The sequence below is a fragment of the Argiope bruennichi genome, chromosome 7 (assembly GCF_947563725.1).
Source record: "Argiope bruennichi chromosome 7, qqArgBrue1.1, whole genome shotgun sequence".
NCBI classification, from domain to species: Eukaryota; Metazoa; Arthropoda; class Arachnida; order Araneae; family Araneidae; genus Argiope; species Argiope bruennichi.
In genome coordinates, this window is record NC_079157.1 from 81,396,868 (window position 1) to 81,420,755 (window position 23,888).

The 23,888-nt window shown below is 31.3% G+C and overlaps 1 protein-coding gene across 1 annotated transcript in view; it reads left to right on the plus strand.

Annotated features, from left to right (window-relative positions):
- LOC129975617 (neurogenic locus notch homolog protein 1-like) overlaps positions 1 to 17,736 on the plus strand; it is an 81,282-nt gene extending 63,546 nt beyond the window's left edge. The window contains exons 15-21 of the mRNA XM_056088695.1: positions 1,278 to 1,376; positions 1,486 to 1,557; positions 6,432 to 6,536; positions 8,841 to 8,945; positions 12,094 to 12,160; positions 13,323 to 13,378; positions 17,485 to 17,736. Coding sequence (XP_055944670.1) covers positions 1,278 to 1,376; positions 1,486 to 1,557; positions 6,432 to 6,536; positions 8,841 to 8,945; positions 12,094 to 12,160; positions 13,323 to 13,378; positions 17,485 to 17,591 — 611 coding nt within the window. The 3' untranslated portion in view covers positions 17,592 to 17,736. The remainder of the gene's footprint in view (positions 1 to 1,277; positions 1,377 to 1,485; positions 1,558 to 6,431; positions 6,537 to 8,840; positions 8,946 to 12,093; positions 12,161 to 13,322; positions 13,379 to 17,484) is intronic.
- Positions 17,737 to 23,888: the final 6,152 nt, after the last annotated feature.

Genomic DNA, 23,888 nt, shown 5'->3' on the forward strand with positions numbered 1-23,888 from the left:
TCTGCTATTGGCCGTCTATCCAAATTAAGCCGCACAAACAACATTGCCAGGGCAATGGCTAGTTGCCCCAATGATACTCAACAATATCAGCAGGAACTCTCTGAGGCAAAGTTCATACGACGCCAACAATTGTGCACAATGGAAGGTCAAACTTACCTAAGAAGCATTACGTGATCCCATTTCACAATGGCAAATGGTTGTCTAATTGGGACAACTATTTGTCATTATCCCATTGCTGTCACGTGATCCTCCATTGCGCGCAGTAGTTGGCCTCGTGTGAACGTTGCTTGACGTTGATCACTTGATCTTTCTGAAATAAACCAGTCCTTCTTATGGCCCAATAGTTGGCTTCTTGTGAACTCGGTATGTGATTTTGATACTAAATGTTTGTATTTGTAACATTTTTTTAGAACATCTATTAAATCTTACGAAAGTAAGCTTTAAATACATATTTGATTTTCGTTATTATACTTTAAAATTAAATGCAAAAAAAGAAAATAAAAGAAACACAATCAACAGTTCTTTAATAGCAAACAACGACTTTTATTAAACACGAAGACACGAATACGACATAAAAATATACAGCCGAGACGTACACATGCAATACACAGCAGTACACTGCAACAGACAGTAGCCCGCAAGTAGTAATAGGTAGTAATACAGCAGAGAAAGCAGCCAGTCAGAATTCAGCAGGAGAAGGAAATCTACGTAGCTTCACTCTAAGGTCTATCCACACGCCTGCAATTCTCCAATATCTCCTCGCTTTAGCTGTAACCAATTGCCGACTCTCTAATACACGATTTGCTACTCCTCACACGACACGATATCGCCTATACAATAAACACCAGGACACGACACACAATTCAATTAAGCAATCGCTTGAGATCTACACAACGCTTTCACGTTGCTGGACTAATCCAAATTATTACGCCGTCTCTTTCCACGATTCAATACACGAGTCGCTTAACGACGTCTTCCGCTTGACACTGTCGGCCTTATTTAGTAACCAGAGGAGGGAGAGAAGGTTTTGGAACAATCAGGCATATCTAGTTCCTAGGCCCAATCGCTAAAATTCTGGAAGTTTCATCATCTATTTTGTCGCCAAATTCGTCGACAAGTAGCCAAATGGACGCAAAGTTTGTCGCCAACCTCTGAGATTACTGATTCAGTATCTGATCAGCATCCCACAGAGTTGATCGTAAAACGGTCTTCCCAATGATTGAACTAACCATGCTGGGAAGCAACATTACAGATTTGTAATAATATGTACTTTATAGAATGCAATTGTGGACCTTATGGTACATGCAGTTTTGAATATGGTCGGAAGAAATGTAACTGCAGATCGTTCGCAACTGAAATGAATGGAGTATGTGTAGGTAAGGGAACAACGATATTTTTTATTTATTTTAAAAGAAAATAGTTTCATTATCACTTCAGAAATTATCAGAAATTGGAAAACATTAAATTTCTTTTCCCTTTCTTTAGAAATGGATACCTCATCAAAAGGTACAACCGATTCTTTAATTATGTCAACAATTCTCTCATCAACTGTACAGGGTAAGAGTTGAAAAGTTTATATTATTTTTGAATATTTTTTACACTGATTAATTGAATTATTTTCTTAACAGGGGTGTTCAAACACCGAAAATGTTTTTCAATATATATATATATATATATATATATATATATATATATATATATATATATATATATATATATATATATATATATATATATATATATATATATATATATATATATATATATATATATATATATATATATATATATATATATATATATATATATATATATATATATATATATATATATATATATATATATATATATATATATATATATATATATATATATATATATATCCTCTTGAATAATTCTCTACAAATGCTTAGTGTATGGACAGAAGTTTAGTTACAACACTCGCTGGACAGAAATTACAACATATAATTACACATTATTACAAGAGATGTTCAAAGGAAAAGGTACGAAACATCGTAATAACGTAACAGTTAACATATTTACCTATGCCGCTATGGGAGAACGTAGCGAGACATCTAGGGATGCGATTGGAGTCTCCGGCGTAAATCAGAGCATGAGCTAGTACCCACATGCACAGGAGAGAGTAGAGTGTCATATTCAGACGTGGTGATTGACTTGGCAGTGCATGTGAAAACAGGATGGCGAGCACAGAAGAACCATTAACTCCGATGTGTACTGTGAGACACTCCGAAGACTACGCAGGTCCATCAAGGACAAAAGGCCGGGGCTACTCACGGAAGGTGTGGTTCTGCTCCATGATAACGTGCGTCCACACGTCTTCAGGATCACACACTTTGAACTGGCTAAGTTCAAATAGGAGCAGCTCACCATCCGCCCTACAGCCCGGACATGTTACCTTGCAACTTTCATATATTTGGTCCCCTGGAAAAACATCTGAAAGGGAAACGCTTCATCACGGACAGCGAACTCAAGGACACTGTGAAGGACTGGTCTCGTCACGGCCTTAGGAATTCTGGGAACAAGGAATCCTTCGGCTCGTTAATCGATGGGATCGTTGTGCTCTGGCATATGGTGTATATTTAGAATAAAGTCTTGATTTGTATCCACAGTGTCGTTTCGTACCTTTTCATTTGAACACCACTTGTAGTTTTTGACTAAAAATGGAAATATATACAATAACTACTTACATATTATTATAGAATTCAACTTATCCAATATTTTATGGTTGGACTGAATGCCTTTTTACAATCACTTCAGCTTTAGTTAGAAATTTATAAATTCTACATGTACTACGCTTCATTTACTCAGCAATATCAGAAACTTTTATATTTTGAGTAATTAAAAATCAAATTCTACCTATATCAGCTGCAGAGAATTGAATAACTAACTAACTAATAACTCGCAAACTAAATAGCGAGCAGTGATTTTATATTTTGAAGTATTTATGTCGCATCCTCAGAATGCAGGAAAGGCGAATATTTTTTGGTATGATTGTTATAAAAGCAAATATTTTCATACATTTTTGGAGACAGCTGATTTTGAATTTTATATTTTATAAGAAATCTCTGACTTTTCTGCAATGTAAAATATTTATATTATAATTCTATATACTAACCATTTTTTATTATTGCGTTACTTTTTTATCCTTTATTTCAAAGAATAGTCTGCCCATATAGTTTGAAGACACACTATAACTTCTTCAGGGCCGTTTTCATATTTATCTGATGAATCTTTCGTTAGCATTCTGTTTATTTTTTAAAAGAATATGTGAAAATGAAATATTTTTGTTAAATAGTGATAAGAAATTTATTTCTATGTCATAACATAATAATTTTTTTAAAAAAATCCGTTAGGCCCTCCTAATTTTCTGCCTATTTTATTGACCAGTTCAATAACTGCTGGAAAAAATCCTCAAAGTATGCTTGACTTATTATATGAAAATATAAACCCAAGTCCCTTTCAAAAATATTATTCGGAAAAGACGCTGTATAATAATATTTTATTAATAAATATTCTAATAGAAACTTTTACTGTTACATAGTAAGATATTTAATTCACTTCATGTTGCTGTAATTCCTAGTACCGAAAATTAAAGATTGGTTTAGTTTAGTGATTCATAAAAGTAACCAACACTGGCTGAATAAATATGCATTATTTCGCTAGAGAAAACATCTTTGTAATGTCTTGTTAATAACCAATCAAATAAAAGAGTACGGTAACAAACAATTCCTTTATTTTCAGCATTATATGTACACAAAAACCACTTGGTTCTTATATAGGTTAATATGATTTACAAAATTTACACAACAGTAAAAATTGAATCATGAAATAGTTCCTTGATCAATTAGGAGAATAAACACCACAAAAAACGCTAACGCTAACAGGCTATTAGCTCAAATGGCTACTTCAGAATTCTACCGATCTTCATCGGGTGGATCTTAACAAAGAAAGCCGAATCACACCGAGCTTCTGATAAAATCAGGAACACCTTCCAAACGCTCACGCCTCTCCGACTCCTCCTTAACCCTTTCTAGGGCCGTGGGAAGTATGTTTCCCACCAAATTTTTCAATCTTTGTATGAAATTATGTAGGTTGGCATAAGTTCTGACAAATGTTTTTAGTGGGTCAGAAACTTAGATGCTTCAGTTCTTTATCTCAGACAGAATGATGTGTCTTGACATGTTACTTAATTATTATTTAACCAAATTAATTAATCAGATTAAATGTATCTAATAAGCTAAATGAATCCCTTTTCTTATTCTAATTTTAAGCCTAAAAATATTTTAACATAATATGACTAGAAAAAAATGGCCCTTTAAAGGGTTAAAACAGCTCTCTTGTCTCCTCATCAAAAAAAGCCGCATTTTATTTCCGTCAAATCTCCGCCTCTCATTTTCTCATTGGTGCACTTGAGCTCCTTATCACCCAATAGCTGTTCAGCAATGCTTCCTCAATGGTCTTCAGTCGATCGTGAGATTGTTTGTTAATGATTCATCTTTGTAGCTGTCCCTTCCGTAGTACGTGTTAATTATAGTCCCTTCATAATGGAAAAAAAGTTTAACATCTGGATGGTTTGGCGTTCTTCTTCTTTGAATATATGATGGATCTCTTTGAAACGGCGAAACTAATTACAAGACATCATGAATCTATTAGCGAAGAGGATCTCCCATCTGGTAGTCTGGAGGTATTTAACAATGTAGGAGGCCCAAGTGACGTTACATCTGGCTGGAATGCCAATTATTAGGAGAGGAAAACTGGGAACGTTACATCTTACTTCTTTTTTTTTAGATTATTTTTGAACAGGTAATTAAATACAGTAAAAAAAATATTCTCTGGTCGATGCTGCCAAAGGATAGCTCGCACTTAAGAGGTTTCAGGATTCTTAAAAAATATCCATTGAAGCAAAAATACCATCCCTTTTCTAACAAATCTAATTTACAAGCGAAACAATTGCGAAATTTGAAAATTTAACCATACAATAATCATCTCATGTTTTCTCATCAAATATTTCTCATGTTTTCTATAATTTCAAGAAAAAAAAATTTAAAAGTTATAAATTGAATATTTATAACTAACTTCTTTTCAAGAATTGAATAATTTTTCAAAATCTTAAAAATCGTTATACCGGTACCCGCTGGATTCTAAAGCAAAATTAAGAGTAATTTGCAGAAAAATGTTCAGTTTTTAAGTTGTACACACATTTTATGAATTTTTTTTGAAAAATAATCTTTAAAATCTAATTATTTAAAATGATTCAAAATTTTAAGATAGTTCACATTAAAGCTCATATAAATTTTCTTTCTATAATTAAATTTTCTAAAAACTGATGTATAAGCCATAGAAGAACTTATTTTAGACATGTGCACGGCATTTTAGATTAACAGGATAAGTAGTTTTTGAGATGTCCTGTGCGCAAGTTTATTTTATTATTATTTTTTTCAAAAAAATGACATTAAAGTTGAAAATTAGTAGCAAAAGAATATGAATAAAGTTATGCAAATTAAAAAGTTTCAAAAGCATAGGAAGTGCCTTTAGTTAGCTTAAACTGTCATTTTTGTTTTATAAAACTTTTTGAAAAAAATATTTCTAAAGCATTTAAAAAAACATGAAGTTTTAAGAAAAATAATAATAAAAATTAAAGCAAAATTTTTTTATCAATAATTTATCTAAAAACTGAAATATAGGTTAACAAAGGAACTTATTTTGAGCATGTACATTGAATTTTAGATTAATAGGATAAATAGTTTTAGAAAACTCCTGCGCACAAGCTTGGTTTATTTTTTTGAGAAAAATGACGTTAAAGTGAAAAATAGTAAAATAAAAATTTGAGCAATATAATGCGCATTAGATAGGCACTGTCCTTAGTTACTTTAAATTGTTCCATTTCTTTAGAAATTTTAAGTATTATATCCTTATGCGCATCAAAGAATTCTGCGCTTGTATGTCATTTAACATTCTTTCAGAGAAAGTTTCTGTTATTTAATCCGCATTGTTTTAGTATTTTCACGATAGTTCTGAAAATTTTAAAAGTATCATTAAAATTTTAATACCGAAATGTTCAGAAAAGATAAGACCCGAATATATATTTTTTTACCCAGAAAATTGAAAACTTTGAAGTTTAAGAGTCTTGAGACTTCTTAAGGCAAAATGTAGGGAATTCAAGTAGATAGAAATCCCGCAGTGAGATGTAAACTAATTAATTTTTTCTCTCGGTTTTCAATAAAGATTAAGTTGTAAATGTCGATTTATTAAAATCATCACAAATTAAATATTGATTCTTTTATAGGTAATGTAAGTTTAGGTTGTGAGATTTATATAAAATCTCGAAAAGTCATTTTTTTTATTAAGAAAAGACGTTGGTAATTTATAAAAAATATATAAATCAATTCATATTTTTGCAATTCTTTCAGAATGCGATTGTGGCGAAAATTCAAAATCTTGTCGTTTTGATTGGAAGGGTAAAAAAATATGCGACTGCATTTCTGGATATGCTCAGATTGACGAATTTTGTAAAGGTATGGTACAACTTAGGTGATATAATTTGCTCATTCAATTTTTTAAAAATATTAATGAAAATTACGTTATATGTATCTATTGCTTTTTATGTTTAGATATAACGGTAAAAAAATATAATTTTTGAAGTTTTAATTGTAAAAATATAAGCTGTTATTGGAATTTCACTAACTGAATTGACATTCCATTTGCGATATATTGATTGTCCACAAAAACTCTTGCGTTGCTCAGTTTATTCAAAAAGTGGGCGAAAAGTCACATAAAATAACTATAAAAGCTTTTAAAAATAACTGATAATTTTCTTCAAGTAATCATTTTCAACTGCTACGCTAAACTGCCAGGCAGTTTTTAGAATATTACTTCCTTTGAATTTTGATTTTTTATTATATTCGTATTTACATAATGTTTTAAGTTACATGAGGATTTCAAATTATGTTGTAAAAATTGTAGTTCAGATTATATGTTATGTACTTATATTTCATATTATGCGTTAATTGTATGCAAAGTAAAGTGTATTTGTCACACTCATTAAGCAATTAGTTGTTGAAAAACGTATGAATATTTCAGAGTATTTAAGGATTGTTTTTACTTTTTTCATTGCCGGCTAAAAAAATACAAAATTTAGTTTTTTTAGAATGATTCAAAATTCTTCAGATCTTTATACTTGCATTGGAACTTTTTCTTATCATATTTTAATCCATACAAATATTGAAATATTAGAAATATATACATTTACTTTATGCATATTAATTTTGTATGTGTAATTTTTGGATGAATTTTGTATACTGTTTTCTTCTATCTGATCTTATTTCATATATTTCTATATTTTATTGCTTACTATATCAAATATAATTATATATATGTAATATTATTTGTTGTGAAGCATGATGCAGTTTGAAGACAATGAAGATACTTTTAATTTCGTGACGTCGTTTTATTTCATTTTGAAGAAGCAAGCATATGTACAAGCGACGAGCACACAGAACGACACAGAAAAGAATGAGGGAAGAGCTCTTAGATATTTTATCCCTGGTCTTAAATAACCTATGATTTTGATAGGGAAAATATTTCTTTACAGTGCTAATGTATTATGAGATTTCGATAGGGATTTTCATTACACGGGTGGACAAGGTAGGGGAAACACAGGGAGATTTTAAAAAAGAATTTGCTTGATCAGCGGTTTGTTATCTCTTCACGCGTAGTGTGGGAAAGTTAGATTTTAGCTGATTCAACAATTTAACAAAGCTTCTCTTGAATTAATTAAGTAGAGACAGTGGAATTGTATCACGAAATAAGAGAATATTTTAGAATGAAGTTACTATGGCTAAATTAAGATGAAGTTACTATGAAAATTAATTAAATTGAAATTAGAGTTAAAATATCATTACATATATATATATATATATATATATATATATATATATATATATATATATATATATATATATATATATATATATATATATATATATATATATATATATATATTTACGAATCTGTGATGCGACTTCACAGCATAGCTGATTCCATAGGAGGTCCCAGAGCTTGGCGACGAATTTGGCGACTTTGGCGCCAAAATAGATTATACCCGAAACATCGAGAATTTTCCCGACCCGTCCAGTAGGAACCGAGTTACGCCTCGATCGTTCCTGATTGGTTGAGAGGCTTCTAGCCTCGCCTCCTGAGACCTATAAAAGGAAGCAGCTGCAGCTGCCGGGTCGTCGTGAATCAGATCGGACAGTTGTAGTCGGATGCGACAGAGTGATAAACTCGTCTTCCAGGGACTAGCGGAACAGCGACGGAGTCGAGCTACTGTTGTATGCTGCTGTGTATACTGTTGTATGCTGCACGTCTCGGCTGAATATAATCGTGTTCTGTGCTGTATATAGTTGTGCGTCTTTGTGCTGTCCTGTGTGTCTTCGTGTAAATAAACGTCGTTGTTTCATTTTCTACTGCCACCTGCTGATTGAGTGTTCTCCACACCATATAACTCCCACTATCCAAACGAACCCCGCGGGAATTTCGTAACAATATATGATACTGCTAGTTATATTATCATTTTTAAAATTCGAAACAAACAAAATTATCTTTTTATCCCACATTATTATTAATGTACTTCGAAAAGTAGCTTTTGAGTTTGAATATTAAATTTTAAATTAGATTGAATAATCAATTACGAAGTGAATGAGGATAAATAGTTTAGGAATAATAATTTAGGAAGTGGTAAATTATTAAAAAAATGCGTTGCCGGAGAATGAAGTTTCGATTTTGTATAAAATCATTCTTCAATTTTTTTTCTATTGCAGAGTGCAACTGTGGTGTAAATGTAGAATCATGCTTCTTTAGAAGGAATGGAACAAAAGCATGCCACTGTGATTTTGGATACATTCAAATCAACGGACATTGTGCTGGTAAATAATTACACTTTTCAAAATAACTCTATTGATGAGTGATGAAGAAGACTATTAAGAGTTTGAAAACGTACATTTCTAGTTTTACATTTTATGAAATTGATGCTCTATTTGCATTAATGAAAACAATTTTTATGAAACGCATATTTTATTTAACTAGAATATTATTTATCATGAGCAGAAATAAAATCATAATATTTATGAATTTGACTCTTTCCAAGAATTATCCAAAATCTCCATTGGGGGTAAAATGCATGAAATTGTGCCTAGTAACATTACAATACAATAACATACAAATACAATAACAATTCCAAAATATTACCATTTTTTCAAACTTGGCATAATCTGTTTGTTATAAATCAGTGAGAGTAGTTTCCAGTGAGAGTAAACTTTCTCTCATAATCTCTAATAAAGGTGTTATCCCAGAGAAAGCCCTTAACATTTCAAGATATATGAAATGTTAAACTTTGGCATGAATAAAGCATTTTTACTGAATCTATCATGTAGTCCTTGATGAGTTATTTAGCGATTAATCCACGGCATGCGTTTAATAGCATCCGAAAATCGAATTTGCGTATTAGACGCCTTTTACCCAAATCATTTAAAAGAAAAATTTGATATAGAAATAAAATTATAGTCACAAAATCCTATATCAAATTTCATATATTTAAACCACTGCCTCCATGTTTCTGAAAGTACAGACCGTCACGTAGTCAATCCATTAATGTATTTGGCATAAAATTTGGAAGGTATCTAGACTATAATTGTTAATTCTGTGTATGGAATTTTATATATTGTTACGAATCTGTGATGCGGCTTCCCAGCATAGTGGGTTCCATAAGAGGTCACAGAACTTGGCGACAAACTTGGCGAGCATTTGGCAACTTGGCGACGAATTTGGCGACTTTGGCACCAAATTAGATTATACCTGAAACATCGAGAATTTTCCCGATCCTTCCAGTAGGAACCGAGATACGCCTCGATTGTTCCTGATTGGTTGAGAGGCTTCTAGCCCCGCCTCCTGGGACCTATAAAAGGAGGCGGCTGCAGCTGCTAGGGCAGAGTAGTCGGAACCGACGACTGCCGCCTGGTGATTGTGCGTTCTTTACACCATACAACTCCCACTATCCAAACGAACTCGTGGAAATTCCGTAACGATATATAGGTCTCTTCGTTTTGAAGTTATCGTGTTTAACTATGTTCGAACAGTTTGTCATAAAGACTTCTTCTGATAAGAGTTTACTCAAAATTTGATAAATATCTACAAATTTAGTATGAATAAAGTGTACCAAATTTTATCCGTCTAGATAAAAACGTCTGTAGTTACCTTTATTACAGACAGGCAGACGGACATTTTCGAAATTTCTGTTTTTCGAATTCATGGAAATCTAAAACGTGAAAATTCGTCAAAATTTCAAGTTCGAATTTTTTTTTTTTTTTTTATGATTACTATACTTTTTTTTATACTACATATAAGAGACAGTAATAAAAATCCTAATTTCATTAATAAATTCCTTGATAAAATTCGTTAATAAATTCCTTGATAAAATTCGTTAATAAATTCCTTGCAAGATGTCTTGTTACCAAGCATAAATTTAAAATTATTTTTGCAATTCAATTTTATCCCAGTAGTACCTAGTGTAGCTGGGTGTGTGTTTTTAAGCCAAGGAACGATGCTTTCTTGTCTCTTTCTTATTTATTTTTGCACGCACACACATAATAACACACATGAACGATGATCACGCATATATAAGGAAACGCATAATACTATATACATTTAAAGTAGAAAATGCCGCTAACAAAGAGCGAACGAATACTTCTTTTTGCCGCTAACAAAAGAGCGAACGAATAATTCCTTTTGCCGCTAACAAACGAGCGAGCGGTGCCTGCTTGCACCAGTTTCACACCAACTCTCAGGGAGAAGTGTTTACAAAAAAAAAAAAAAAAAAAAAAAATTTAAGTGCGCTTCCCCGACATTCCAAACATACATATGGTTTAGCGCATACTGCGCCATCTATGTTCAGTATTAATCTTTACTGTATGAATAAATATACAAAGAATAAAAAATACAAATAAAATAATTAAATAAAAACAAAATATTATAAATAATAAAATCACAAACATCTAGCTTACTCTACCACAACAAATCCTGTAGATACTGCTACGTTCAGTGTGGCGAGGTGGTCGCCTGTACACAAGAAGTACCTTCAATAAAAGTCAATTTTGCATAAAAAGATGAATATAAAATTAATTTCCTTCAAATATGTATGAACCCTTGCTATAGGTCTTGCATCTGTCCAAACCCGCATGCTGAATTATATATGGTTAATATCAATTCGAGTCCATCATTTAATTTGGCGCATTTTTGAGCTGACACATATCGCCAACACTTATATCCCATCATCATGCAACATTTGAAATAAGGAAGCGAAACTATTTAAACTAATAATTCCCTGAAAAAGAAAATTCCGACTGCCAGGGTGTCAGAATCGTTTAAAGAGATAATCAATGCAAAAAAAAGTGAATAATTGACAATAACTAATATAGAAGCTAACAAGTATATGATTGTCAATTGTAAGAAAGTGACTCTTATTGTAAAAGGTTTTACCAAAAAGAGAAATAAAAGAAATGAAATAATTTAAATTCTGATTTAATATATTCTCTCAAAGAAGATCTTTTTCGATCAAAGAAGTCCCCCTCGGGACACTTCAGATATGGGGTTGAGAAGCGTACTGAATGGTGGTTGGTTCTCGCGGCTCTAGTGAGTACAGAAATGATATAGAATCGGTACCCTATACCAATAACGAGACCTACTACAAGTGAACCCACCTCCTGGGGAAGGAGTTGTACTACTGACCGGTGATGGTCCTTAAGACTCAACCAAAATTTCCGTCTATGCTGTCGTGGCGGTCAGATTCAGATTTTTCCAGATGTGCCTTTGTGCGGATGGGAGTACCTATCTATGATTATTCTTCAAATAAGATTCGGTTAAAAAAATCGTTTTCCAAAAAAATTCCGAAACTGTGTTTCGTTTAAAATTAAACAAGTATTTAAAAGTGCAAGTGTTTATATATACAAATTTTGATATTTAATGATACATTATTGCAACCGTTTTCCTTGTAAATCATGAAAAATTTTTTTATTCCAGCCATATGCAATGAAGATAAATGTGTACATGGAAAATGCGAAGTAATCGATAATGACTTTAACTGCAGGTAAAAAAAATCGTTATTATGGCACTAATTTGTCTAAATAATCTTCATAGAAACATGCATGCTAATTTATTCCATCCTTGCCGTTATTAGTGACTAGTTGATTCACTAAGATGAATGGTTACATTTCATTTGAATATTGGATTGTTCAATAAAATATTTTTAAACTATAAACTCTGCAAGTAAAATAAGTAAACTATATTAGAATCTTACCAATTCTGGTACTTACAATATGCATTTTTTCTGTAGATTCATTTTTTATCTACATCTTTAAATGTCAAATAATATCATTATAAAAATCAACAAAATTTTTAAAAAGTGGAGATAAAAAAATTCCACATTGATTTTTTCCAAAAATGTTTAAATCTTTAAAAAATTCATCTGTTTCTTAGTTCTAAAGAAAAATCTTAATTTAAGAACAACACAATTTTAAAGATTTTATTAAAGGCATATATTATATTGAAATCTATTCAATTTCAAAAAAAAAAATGAACCGAAAACATTCGGGTTAAAATGTTATTTTTGGAACAATGAAAACGAAATGCGAGTGTTGTTTCAACAATAAAATATCGCTTTGTAAAAAAAACAGCAATATTGTTATTTTCAAGATGATATAAAAATAACTTTTATGCTGCAATATTTTAGGAAATTATTGTGGATAAACACATAAATTTAATTTTTAACTAGTTAAAATTAAATTTTAAAAAATCCAAAATAATAGCTTCAAGATGTACATTCCTATCGTACAATGTATATATATAAATACCGAATTTGGTAGCATTAGTTCAAACAATCTGATCTGTAGGAAGCAAACGCATACATTTTTATTATTAATAGGATTAAAGAAAAAAATTAAAAAGATGTTTCGGGTTTTGTTTCATATCTTCGGAAATAATGAACTTTATATGCTTAAAGAGTTTAATAAAAAGTTATTATTTGTTATTAAACACTAAATAGTTTAATAAACAATTTTACGCGTGTCACTTAATGCACTTGAAATAACACTCTTGAGGTGAGATCAAACTAAAAATATGTAATATTTATTGAAAACTAATTTTGAATACGTAATAAATGAAGCAATGCTATTTTTATGTTTTTACAGGTACTTTTAGTGTACGCCTCATTTCATAATTTTTTCTCGTTATTTTTTTACTATCACTTTCAGATGCACTGAAGGTTACACTGGCCGTAGATGTGAAGAGAAAATTGAAGATAAAAATAGTAAGAAAATATTTTATTTTTGTCATGGTGAAATTAATAAATATTACGGAATACCTGCAAAACTTGAAAGAATCTAATAATTTCATATATACACTGTAAGTTAGGACTAATTTTTAATTAATGAAGAAAATCGTTTAAACGCTGAAATTTCTATTTATTCTATTATATCATATCCTTCGCATAACTTGGGTTGTGATTTCGAACCCCGCCGTCCGAAGGCTCTCCCTGTATATGGTAGCTGGTGCACGTATAAATCTGTCGTAACCACAAAGTCCTCCAAGTCGAGACAATACCACTAGGGTTACTGGATCAGAGGTGATCGTTCTCTGATTCAGACCTAAATTAAGTGTGAATGAAATATATGAATGAAATCCTTTCCGTGAAAAGGACTGTAACGCTGGATTATCTATGACGCCCTCTTGGCCCTAGATGGGGCTATCGAAGCAAGAGACGCTAAAACTCAGTTTAAAATTGCTGCCTTCGTCAGCGGGCTTGTCTATGACAACTGATATAACCAACAACAACATATCATATCTTTAATTGAAGGAATTATATTTAAAAAAGTTAAATGAATTTGACATGTCAGCGAATTTATGAGTGCGTGATCGCTCACGTGAGTTAAACGTTTTTCTCACAAAAGAGCATCCCGTAATCTATTTACAAACAGGATCCATTCAAAGACTTTCATTAACTCAAATGTTTTTATTAACTTCAAAATTGTCTCCGACTGGTCACTCTTTCTCAAAGCAATTTGATTCTTTCACTTTAGTAACTGCCAAAAAAAAAATAATAATAATAATAACTAAATATACGAATCTATAACTTTTTACAAATAATTTTATGTGCATTGAAAATAACACAAAATGTTTTATTGTTAATATATTACATTTGTTTTAATTTTTGTAGAAAAAAGAATTTGAAAGAAATATAGAAATATTAAAAGAAAGAAAAAGAAAAAAAAAAAAAGAAATTTGAATAGTAAAAATACTACAAGTAGAAAATAGTTTTCGAAAAAATTATGGACCTAATTGGCAACATCATGTTTACAAAAGTTTTGAAAATTGAATAAAATTTCACATTTCTTTTCTTCGATTTTCTTTTGCTGCAATTTCTTTTCTTACTCATCCAGTGAATGTGCTATTGTGCCTGGTAATATAGCATTATTTTGCGAAATTCCAGTCTCATTTCCCTAATGATGATGACAATATATTGCAATTGTATGAACATCAGGAAAAATGTTGTCTCTTTTTCTGGTGACATGCTATGAAATGCTTATCTAACTATAAAAAAACCTATTGCCGAAGTATTATTTGTAAGATTCAATGACCAAACTTTTCGATTTCGATCTCACCTTGTTCTATTAATAAGTGTTCCATCAGAAAAATATAATGTAAGTTATCTCCACGATGTTCTGAATGCTGTATAATCTTGTGAAGATTACGCAATAGTACTGTTCATCATGTTGTGCTCATAGATTAGACTTCCTATCTGTTACAGCTGCAGCTTATTAAGGTAGCTGTTCAGATGTGAATCCAAGCGCATTAAATTAACATATTTATAATCTGCGAGTATGTTGTAATGTTTCCTCTTTTTCCTCACATGGTAATTGACATTCCTAATAGATGTAATTTCACCTGTTTTCCCACACATAATTAAGTACCTAAGAACCGCCAGGCAGGGATCCTCTACACCAGTAGAATCATCGTGTCTGGTCATTTGTTGTATCTTGATAAAGGACACACATGTGTGTTTCGTCGTTCCAAAGAGATCCGTCATATCTTCAAGGGAGAAAAAGGTCAAAACATCTAGATATTAAGCTTTTTTCCAATATGAAAGGACTTCTCAAAATTTCGAGAAGCAATCAATTGCCAGCAACTATTGCAATTAAGTGTTGAGATCAGGTGGACTTTAGCCGGTGTAAGCTGTGAATTGATTATAATCTACATGCATTCAGGAGAGGTCAGCTACAAAGATGGATCCTTAACAGACATTCCCACGATCGACTAGAGACCATTGATTAAACATTGCTGAGCAGCTATTGGGCAATAAGTAACTCAAGTTCACCAATGAGAAAGTCAGAGGAGGTGATCAGAAAGAAATAAAATGCGGTACTTTTGGTGAGAAGAGAGGAGAGCAGTCAGAGGCGTGGAGGGAGAAGTTCGGAGAGACGTCGATGCTCGAAGAGTTTGTTCCTGATTTTTTGAAAAGTGTTGTGTGATTGTTTCTGTGTTAGGATACATCCGATTAAGATCGGGGAATTTCTGGAACGGCCCCTGGAGTAACCATTAGAGCTAAAAATCTATTAGCGTTCCTTTGGTGTCTACTCTCCGATATAATCGAGGAACTAATTCATGATTAAACTTTCAACTGTGGTATGCAATTTGTAAATAATATTAACCTATATGAGAAAAAGTTGTTTTGTGTAAATATATAAGTCTGTAAATAAAAGAAATTATTTAATTATGCTACTTTCTTGTTTGATCGTTCTGGATCAAGATATTACAACGTGAATGTTATGTACAGTTTCCAAGAGTGTATTCATTGTATTTAAGAATTATAGGTCGTTTATGGAATGTATTTGCTGAATAGCGTTGGAGTTTCAATAAATAGGTCTAGAAAACGTCATGATAAAATATTTTCCATCAACCGGTTTTGGATATGACACATCTTCTAAACACAATCCCAGAATACTTCCACCTCAGATATACCAAACAGAATGCATCATCTTATTCCATTCGATGATTGATTATCTTTTGGCTGTAAGTGTGTCTAATTTCAAAGAAAACCGCCTGTTAAATTTTGTTATTAGAAGTACGTGGGTAGACGTCATATTCAAGGAAATTAGCAACTGTTCTACTGTCTCAGAACACAATATACTGGTGATCATCAAAATAATAAGGGAAATACCTCTGAATAACATTTTGAATGCACTTCGTAAGCATTAAAATCTAATAAGAGCCATCAGTTTTTTTTTATATATAAATAGCAATGTATATATTCTGGTTTTTTGTGTTAGCTTTATTAAAATTTTGTAATTCTTGGAGTTTTTTTCAAAAATGTAAACTGCCGGACCTTCCAAATTTTCAAAGTGGCCAAATTTCAGGAGCCCATCTAGCCGGAGCATGGGTGATGGAAACATCCCAACTTTTAGTCTTCTAGAGGTATGGTGCCCACGCAGCGCGACAAGACAAGCTCAGCAAAGCAAAATAGTGGGTGGAAAGAGAAACTCAGTGAAGGAGACCGACTGGCCTTGAAGAAGATTGTAATATCTAAAAAGCGGACAACTTCGGCAAAAATGACCGCAGAGCTCAATACCCATCTGGATTCTCCAGTGTCAGTGATTACAGTTAGAAGACACTTTCATAACCTGAACATTTTTGTCATAGCAGCAATTCCCAAGCCACTTGTCACAGATGTGAAAGATAAATGTCGTCTATAGTGGTATTACACTCGCAAAACGTGGTCGATTGATAAGTGCAAGAAAGTAATAAGGTCTGACGAATCGTGTTTCGCACTTTTCTCTAACGTGACACGTGCGCGTTTGGAGGATACCTGCACAAGCGTATGAGCATGATTGTCTACTTCCACCTGTCAAACATGGATGTGGATCTGTCATGATATGGGCAGCCATGACGTAATTTTCTGCTGGACCAATAGCAACCCTGAAACGAAGTATCACTAGGGAGAAGTATAGAGAAATTTTAGCAGACTAGGTCCATCATATGATGCAAATTTTGTTTCACAAGATGTAATTTTCCAAGATGATAATGCACCTATCCATACATCCTATCCTAGCATCACTTTCACTCGATATGTAGAACTGATTCCGCAATAACTTTTACACAGCTTCAGTTAAAATATAAGAGGAATAAGATGAGGAAATATATATATATATATATATATATATATATATATATATATATATATATATATATATATATATATATATATATATATATATATATATATACTAATTTTTATAAATGTATGTTATTTTTTAAAAGTTTTATAACTTAATATAACATTGTTAAATCAATCTTTTAATAAATTATTATACTTCATTAATATTTTTTACGTGTGTGCAAATTATTATTTTTTTATTTCAGAAAAGCAGGAACTATGGAGGATCTTGCAAGTTTCCTTGATATTTGGCATCTTTGTGTTGCTTTCTGGAATGCTTTGCATTTTGATTTCCAAAAAATCCAAAAAATAAGAACTGATTCGAAACTATTTCTTCCCTCTAGAAATGAACTGAGAAGAATTTCCTTCACTCAATACAAGCACTATATAAAAGAAGAGTTTCCATTTTTTAGATACCATATATTATGTTGTTTAAAAAGAAACAAATAAAACCTTAATCATCTAACTCTCACAATTTCTTTCTTTTTAATTTTCGTAATTACTTCCTATTAATACTCTCACTTAATACCTGAATTACGCTTTATAGAATTCAAAAACGAGTAGAAACTCGACAAGAATTTGATGGAATGCTTAGAAACGATACACTATGCATTTTTTTATTATTATCGTCATTCCCAATCTCACTTCGGGTGAAATTTTTTTCAGTTTCTTTTCAGTATATTTAATATTATACAAAGATCGTCAAATATATTTTTTTGAAGTTATATTATACCCGCTTTCTTAGAATTTTCTAAAATCAAAAACAAATATTCTGTAAAATTACCAGAGCTGTAGAACACAACAAGAACATTGAATCACACATATTGAAAAGGCATGCCACGAATTGTATTATGCTTTGTGTTGGGGCATCAATTTTTAGCATAAATTAGGGTTTTTATTAAATCTAACGTGAAATCTTTGGCGAATAATCACTGATATTTCATTTGCGAAAAGTCGAAAGCGATCATATACCAAATTTTGTTTATTTAAATTGCTACTTTTTAAAGTTATTGCTTCAGAAAACGTAGAATAACAGAGAGTTTAACCTTCGAAAGATTTAGTTCAGAATTTGCAAGAATTTAAATATTATACGCTAAGCCTGTGTTCTAAAAGGCTATGTATCCAGCTCTTTAAGTTTTGTAGCTATTGTGTTCAAATTTATTCCGATAGTTGGACTTCCTTTGCGTGGGTTTCAATCAAAATTTGATAGAAATAGTCAAATTCGGTAAAAAAAATCGTGTATCAAATTTCTTTAGTCTATTTAAAGTGGCTGCTATCAGATCCACAGATATAATACTAAAAATATTTTTTTCAGATTCCAAGAAGTCTGAAATGTAGTGATTCCTCAAAATCTCAAGTTCATATTTTGTAATAATTATAATACTTTCACATAACATAATACGGATACGACAATAAAAAGGATTAATGTTTAGTTATAGTAAAGTGCCGTTTTAAAGCAATGCTAGGGCTATTTTGGGACGGCCAAAGTAATTTTGATCCACGGTCAGATGAAGAGGACGACACCTGAGCCACCACACCCCTCTCTAAACTTCTACACCCCACTAGCGTGAGGACGTTTGTTCTGAAGGATTTAACGTGCCCCAGACTCACTTACACGGCAATTCTTTGATGGAATCCGGTCTTGAACCGAAACCTGCGGCTCCGAACACAAGACTTTACCTGGCTACCGCGGCTCCAAATGATTAGAAAATAATGTAGAGTATCATTCCACTAAGTTCTTTGATGCCCATCATTCAACTTTCTATTCACATATCACTGCAAAAGTGATAAGATTCCTAAAGCGATAATTTGGCAACCGATTTTTTTCCCCCATTGATAAAGCGTTTGAAAAAATCGGAGGCTCAGTAAAGATTAAATTCGAAAAATGTGATAAAGCATGAAATGAAAGTGTGAGAAGGTTATTTTATCACATTTTTGGAAACGTATGAATTATGATTGGAAAAAAGAATAACGATTTTATTCCCAGTACTGTTTATTTTATACATTTAGTGAATGGGGCCTAATACAATACAATTTATAAAATTAAAAATAACACTATCGTTTCACTAAATCTCTCGGCTCCTTTTCTCTCTCAATTACTTTTTTTCTTACGCTCTCTTCTCTGTTTGGTGGTTAATTCTCTCGTCGGGTATTAGAAAAGTCGCCAACTCACAACAGCTTTCGCGCCTTAAAGGAAGTATTTGTAGTAGATATGAAGTACTGCAGAGGATAAGTGAAAAAAATCATCAGATGGATGTATAAGATTTTTATTGTAATCTTAATTAAATGCATGGAAGATCATTAATGATTGTACAAATAAATATAAACTATACTAAAGAAAATGACATAGTGAATAAATGCAGCATATTGCAAATTATGATAGCAATAATTTAACCAGATCGATAGGTCCCTTCAAAATTTTCTCTTCAACTTCATTATATAGGTGCTAATAACTCTCCATGCCTCATAAAACTTAAGGAACATTACAAGAGCGTGTATAGTAGGAGTGGTCAGAATTTTATTAACAGAATCATACAGCATTAAATTTTAATACATTCAATACCAGATTTAAATTATTTCGTTTTTGCGATTTGCAATTACCGTATTTATAATACAGGGTTGTTATGGTTAATATTCGCCTATTCAGAAGACTCTTGGCGACGAATTTGGCAACTTTGGCGAGAAAATAGATTATACCCGAAACATCAAGAATTTTCCCGATCCGTCCAGTAGAAATGGAGATACACCTCGAACGTTCCTGATTGGTTGAGAGGCTTCTAGCCCCGCCTCCTAAGACCTATAAAAGGAGCTACAGCTGCCGGGGAGGGGTCGTGAATTGAGTCGTCATAGTCGGCAGCGACGGTGAATTGAGTCGTAAACCAGTAGTAGTCGAGAGTAGCCGGGATCGACGGAGGAGTGGTGGACCAGTGGAGTCGGAACAGACGGTAAAGAACTGGCCTTCCAGAGATAAACGGAGCTGCGACGGAGTGAAGCTAGTACTGAACTAAGCTGTGTGCTACTGTCTGCAGTAGAATCTGTTGTATGCTGCACGTCTCGGCTGAAGATAATCGTCTTCTGTGCTGTATATAGTTGTCGTCTTTGTGCTGTCCTGTGTGTCGTCGTGTAAATAAACTTCGTTGTTTTATTTTCTACTGCCACCTGGTGATTGAGCGTTCTCCACACCATATAACTCCCACTATCCAAATGAACCCCAGGAAAATTTCATAACAATATTAATTTTAACTATCCTTATTTGCATTATCCTGATTATCTTCCATGATGTGTAAAGCCGTAGAAAGAAACATCGGGAGTAGTCTCATCGAAACTTCCCCGCATACTCTCCACTTTTATATCCCTTGCTCCGCATAAAATTGTGGGTTTAGGGAGAGCCATGAATGAGTTGCATGACATTGTTGAACAATAGTTATAAAATAAGGAATTTTGGCATGAATATGGTTTGTATTTTGGAAGGTTTTTCGCAAGGCCAAATAATACAAAAGTGACGTAAAATTAAACTTGTAGTCGCAAGACAACATACCGAATTTTATTGATTTAAGTCGTTGTATTGTATGAGTGACTGTGCTTACATGCATGCAAAAGTACAACCGATTGAAGGATTTCGTTCGGATTTTGATATTTGTTTTTTTATATATATTAAAACCTGATGATCCGCTGTTGCGCTAGATTATATAGAATTTTTATTCTTGAATAAAGACATTTATTAATATTACTTTATTTGAATTAGCATATTTCATGCTTTTAAAAAAGAAACTTTTTAAATCTTCGTTAATGCAATAAGATATAATTATTTAGTAATGAATACAATATTCATAATTTTAATAGAATAATAATAAATACTAATACCGTTGTGTTTCTCTTATATTCGTATAATATTTTAAATGATTTCAAAACTATATTCAATGTTTATTGATTTAATAAAAATTTTATACCCTATTTCTGGCGTTATTTACGTATGACTGTTTTAGAATGAGTGATTTTCTTTTATCCAAATGTATTTATAATAGGGAATTATTAAATACATTAAAGGAAATAGAGAGTAAGATAATAAAAAACATAAAACATCGTTTAAAACACACTTTAATTAACCTTCCATAGAGTAGGAAATAATTTTTAAAAATCAAAATCAATGTCACAGCAAATTCACATGAAACTATGATATGCAATTATATATGGCATAATATATTTATAAATAATAAAAATATAACATTTAAAATAAAAATAAAATAATATAAACGCAATAAAATAATAACACAATGATATATAACATAAAGAAACTTAGCTAGATTGAATAACGTACATAAGAAATTCTAAATCTCATCGAAAAGATTCAACATTCAAATTTCTTAAATTATTTTTAAACAATGTAAAATGAGTTTTGCCCTTCAACATTTTTTCTATGTTATGAAGCAAAAGATGAGTTGCAGAAAGTGTGTCGATAATCGTCTTATTCAGATAGACATGCAAAAAAATTTTTCCTTTTGGAGATATATCATTGTTTGGAGATATGTCATTATATTCACCATTCACGCATCTACATGCTATTAAAAGCAGGATAAAACATTTCAGAATAGTCCATTTTTCTAAACTTTCTGAAAACTTTCAACGGTACAAAGGAATTTCTAAAAATAAAAAACAAATTATATGTTTATTGGGTTCTGTTTATGCATGAAATTTTGACGCCAATGCCTTTTCTGAGCATTTTGTCTCATGTGTCGTGAGATGCGCAGTCTGTACATTTTATTTTACGATGTCCCTTAAAATGAAGTTTCGTTTGCAGTGTCCAGTCGGCTTACAATGATCTGAAAAAAAGAAATTTTCTCAAATGAATAAATTAAATTCAAGAATTTTCAAAATAGGAATTATATTCTTGAAAATGTTTGATCCAACAGAAAGGATAAATGTTTAATTTCTAATGAGAATATTACTTTCTCCAATTTTGCTCCTGTTTGTCATATACTATTCAAACTGTTGTTTGCTAAGAAATATATGTATGTCTTACGAAAAATAAAAGCTATCCTTCCGGAGTTTAAAGATTACAGCTTTAATTGAGATCATAAACCCTTTCAAGGGAAAGGTCCTTTTCATCATATTCCTATTAAAACATATATTGCAGATTTATTTTTTACTATTCACTGCATAAATGTTAAAACAGCGAATATTTAAAATTTCAACAATTTCATTGCTCACATTTTCCATTAAGGTGTTGAAATAAAAAATACTTTATTTATTAGAACATAAGAAGAAATATATTCAATTTAAGATATTTAAATATGTCACTACATTCGGTATGAATGTTTGCATAAAATATACTGAAAAATGTTATCCATGAAATTCAAAATTGGCAAAATTGTCTTGAAAATTGGAAATAGTATGTTTTTATTGGCTAAAAAGTAGTATAGGAAATAGTATGTTTTTATTGGCTAAAAAGTAGTATAGGAAATAGTGATGTTTTTATTGGCTAAAAAGTAGTATAGGAAATAGTATGTTTTTATTGGCTAAAAAGTAGTATAGGAAATAGTATGTTTTTATTGGCTAAAAAGTAGTATAGGAAATAGTGATGTTTTTATTGGCTAAAAAGTAGTATAGGAAATAGTATGTTTTTATTGGCTAAAAAGTAGTATAGGAAATAGTATGTTTTTATTGGCTAAAAAGTAGTATAGGAAATAATGATGTTTTTATTGGCTAAAAAGTAGTACAGGAAATAGTATGTTTTTATTGGCTAAAAAGTAGTACAGGAAATAGTATGTTTTTATTGGCTAAAAAGTAGTATAGGAAATAGTATGTTTTTATTGGCTAAAAAGTAGTATAGGAAATAGTGATGTTTTTATTGGCTAAAAAGTAGTATAAAGCAAATTATTTCTACTCAAACACTTTTTCCAACTGATTTGATCAAACGTTTGAAGATAATTTAAGGAATATATCGTGTAGTTCATTAACTAAAAAAAAAGACTGCATTGCTCTTTAGTCTTCAAATGCGAGGTTTCAGCTGATAATCAATGTGAAAGTTTCCATTTTGTTTCGCATTACTAAACATTCTAACAACTGTAAAATCTTTTCAAATGAACAAATTTATTATTCTGTATTTCAGAATTTCAGAACATATTGAAAAAGATCATACCATATTTGAATAAAAAAATACTCTTTATATTTAAATTTATAAAATTTTTCTTAAGGAAATTTTTTAACAAAACATAGAATTTCAGAAAATGGCATTTAAAACTCTTAAGCAGTATTAAAATGATTTTATTAAAAATTTAAAAAGGAATATTACTTCCCAAACAACGAACGCAGAGATAAAATAATTCAAACGATTTTATAAAAAAAAGCTGCTAAAGAACTGAGAATTTTGAATTAAAAAATATCCGAAGAAGAATTATATGCTTAAAATAAGAATTTTAAATATAATAACAATCAAACAAGCAGAAAAAAATTGTCATGATTGATCTAAAATAAAATTATGTTGTACACTATTAAATGAAAGAAAAAGAAATAAATTTACCGACAAGTACTCGAAGAGATAAGAAAGAGATATTGGCAACGGCTTTATTGACAATGAATTTATTCCACATTTAAAGCAACACAGGGTTTC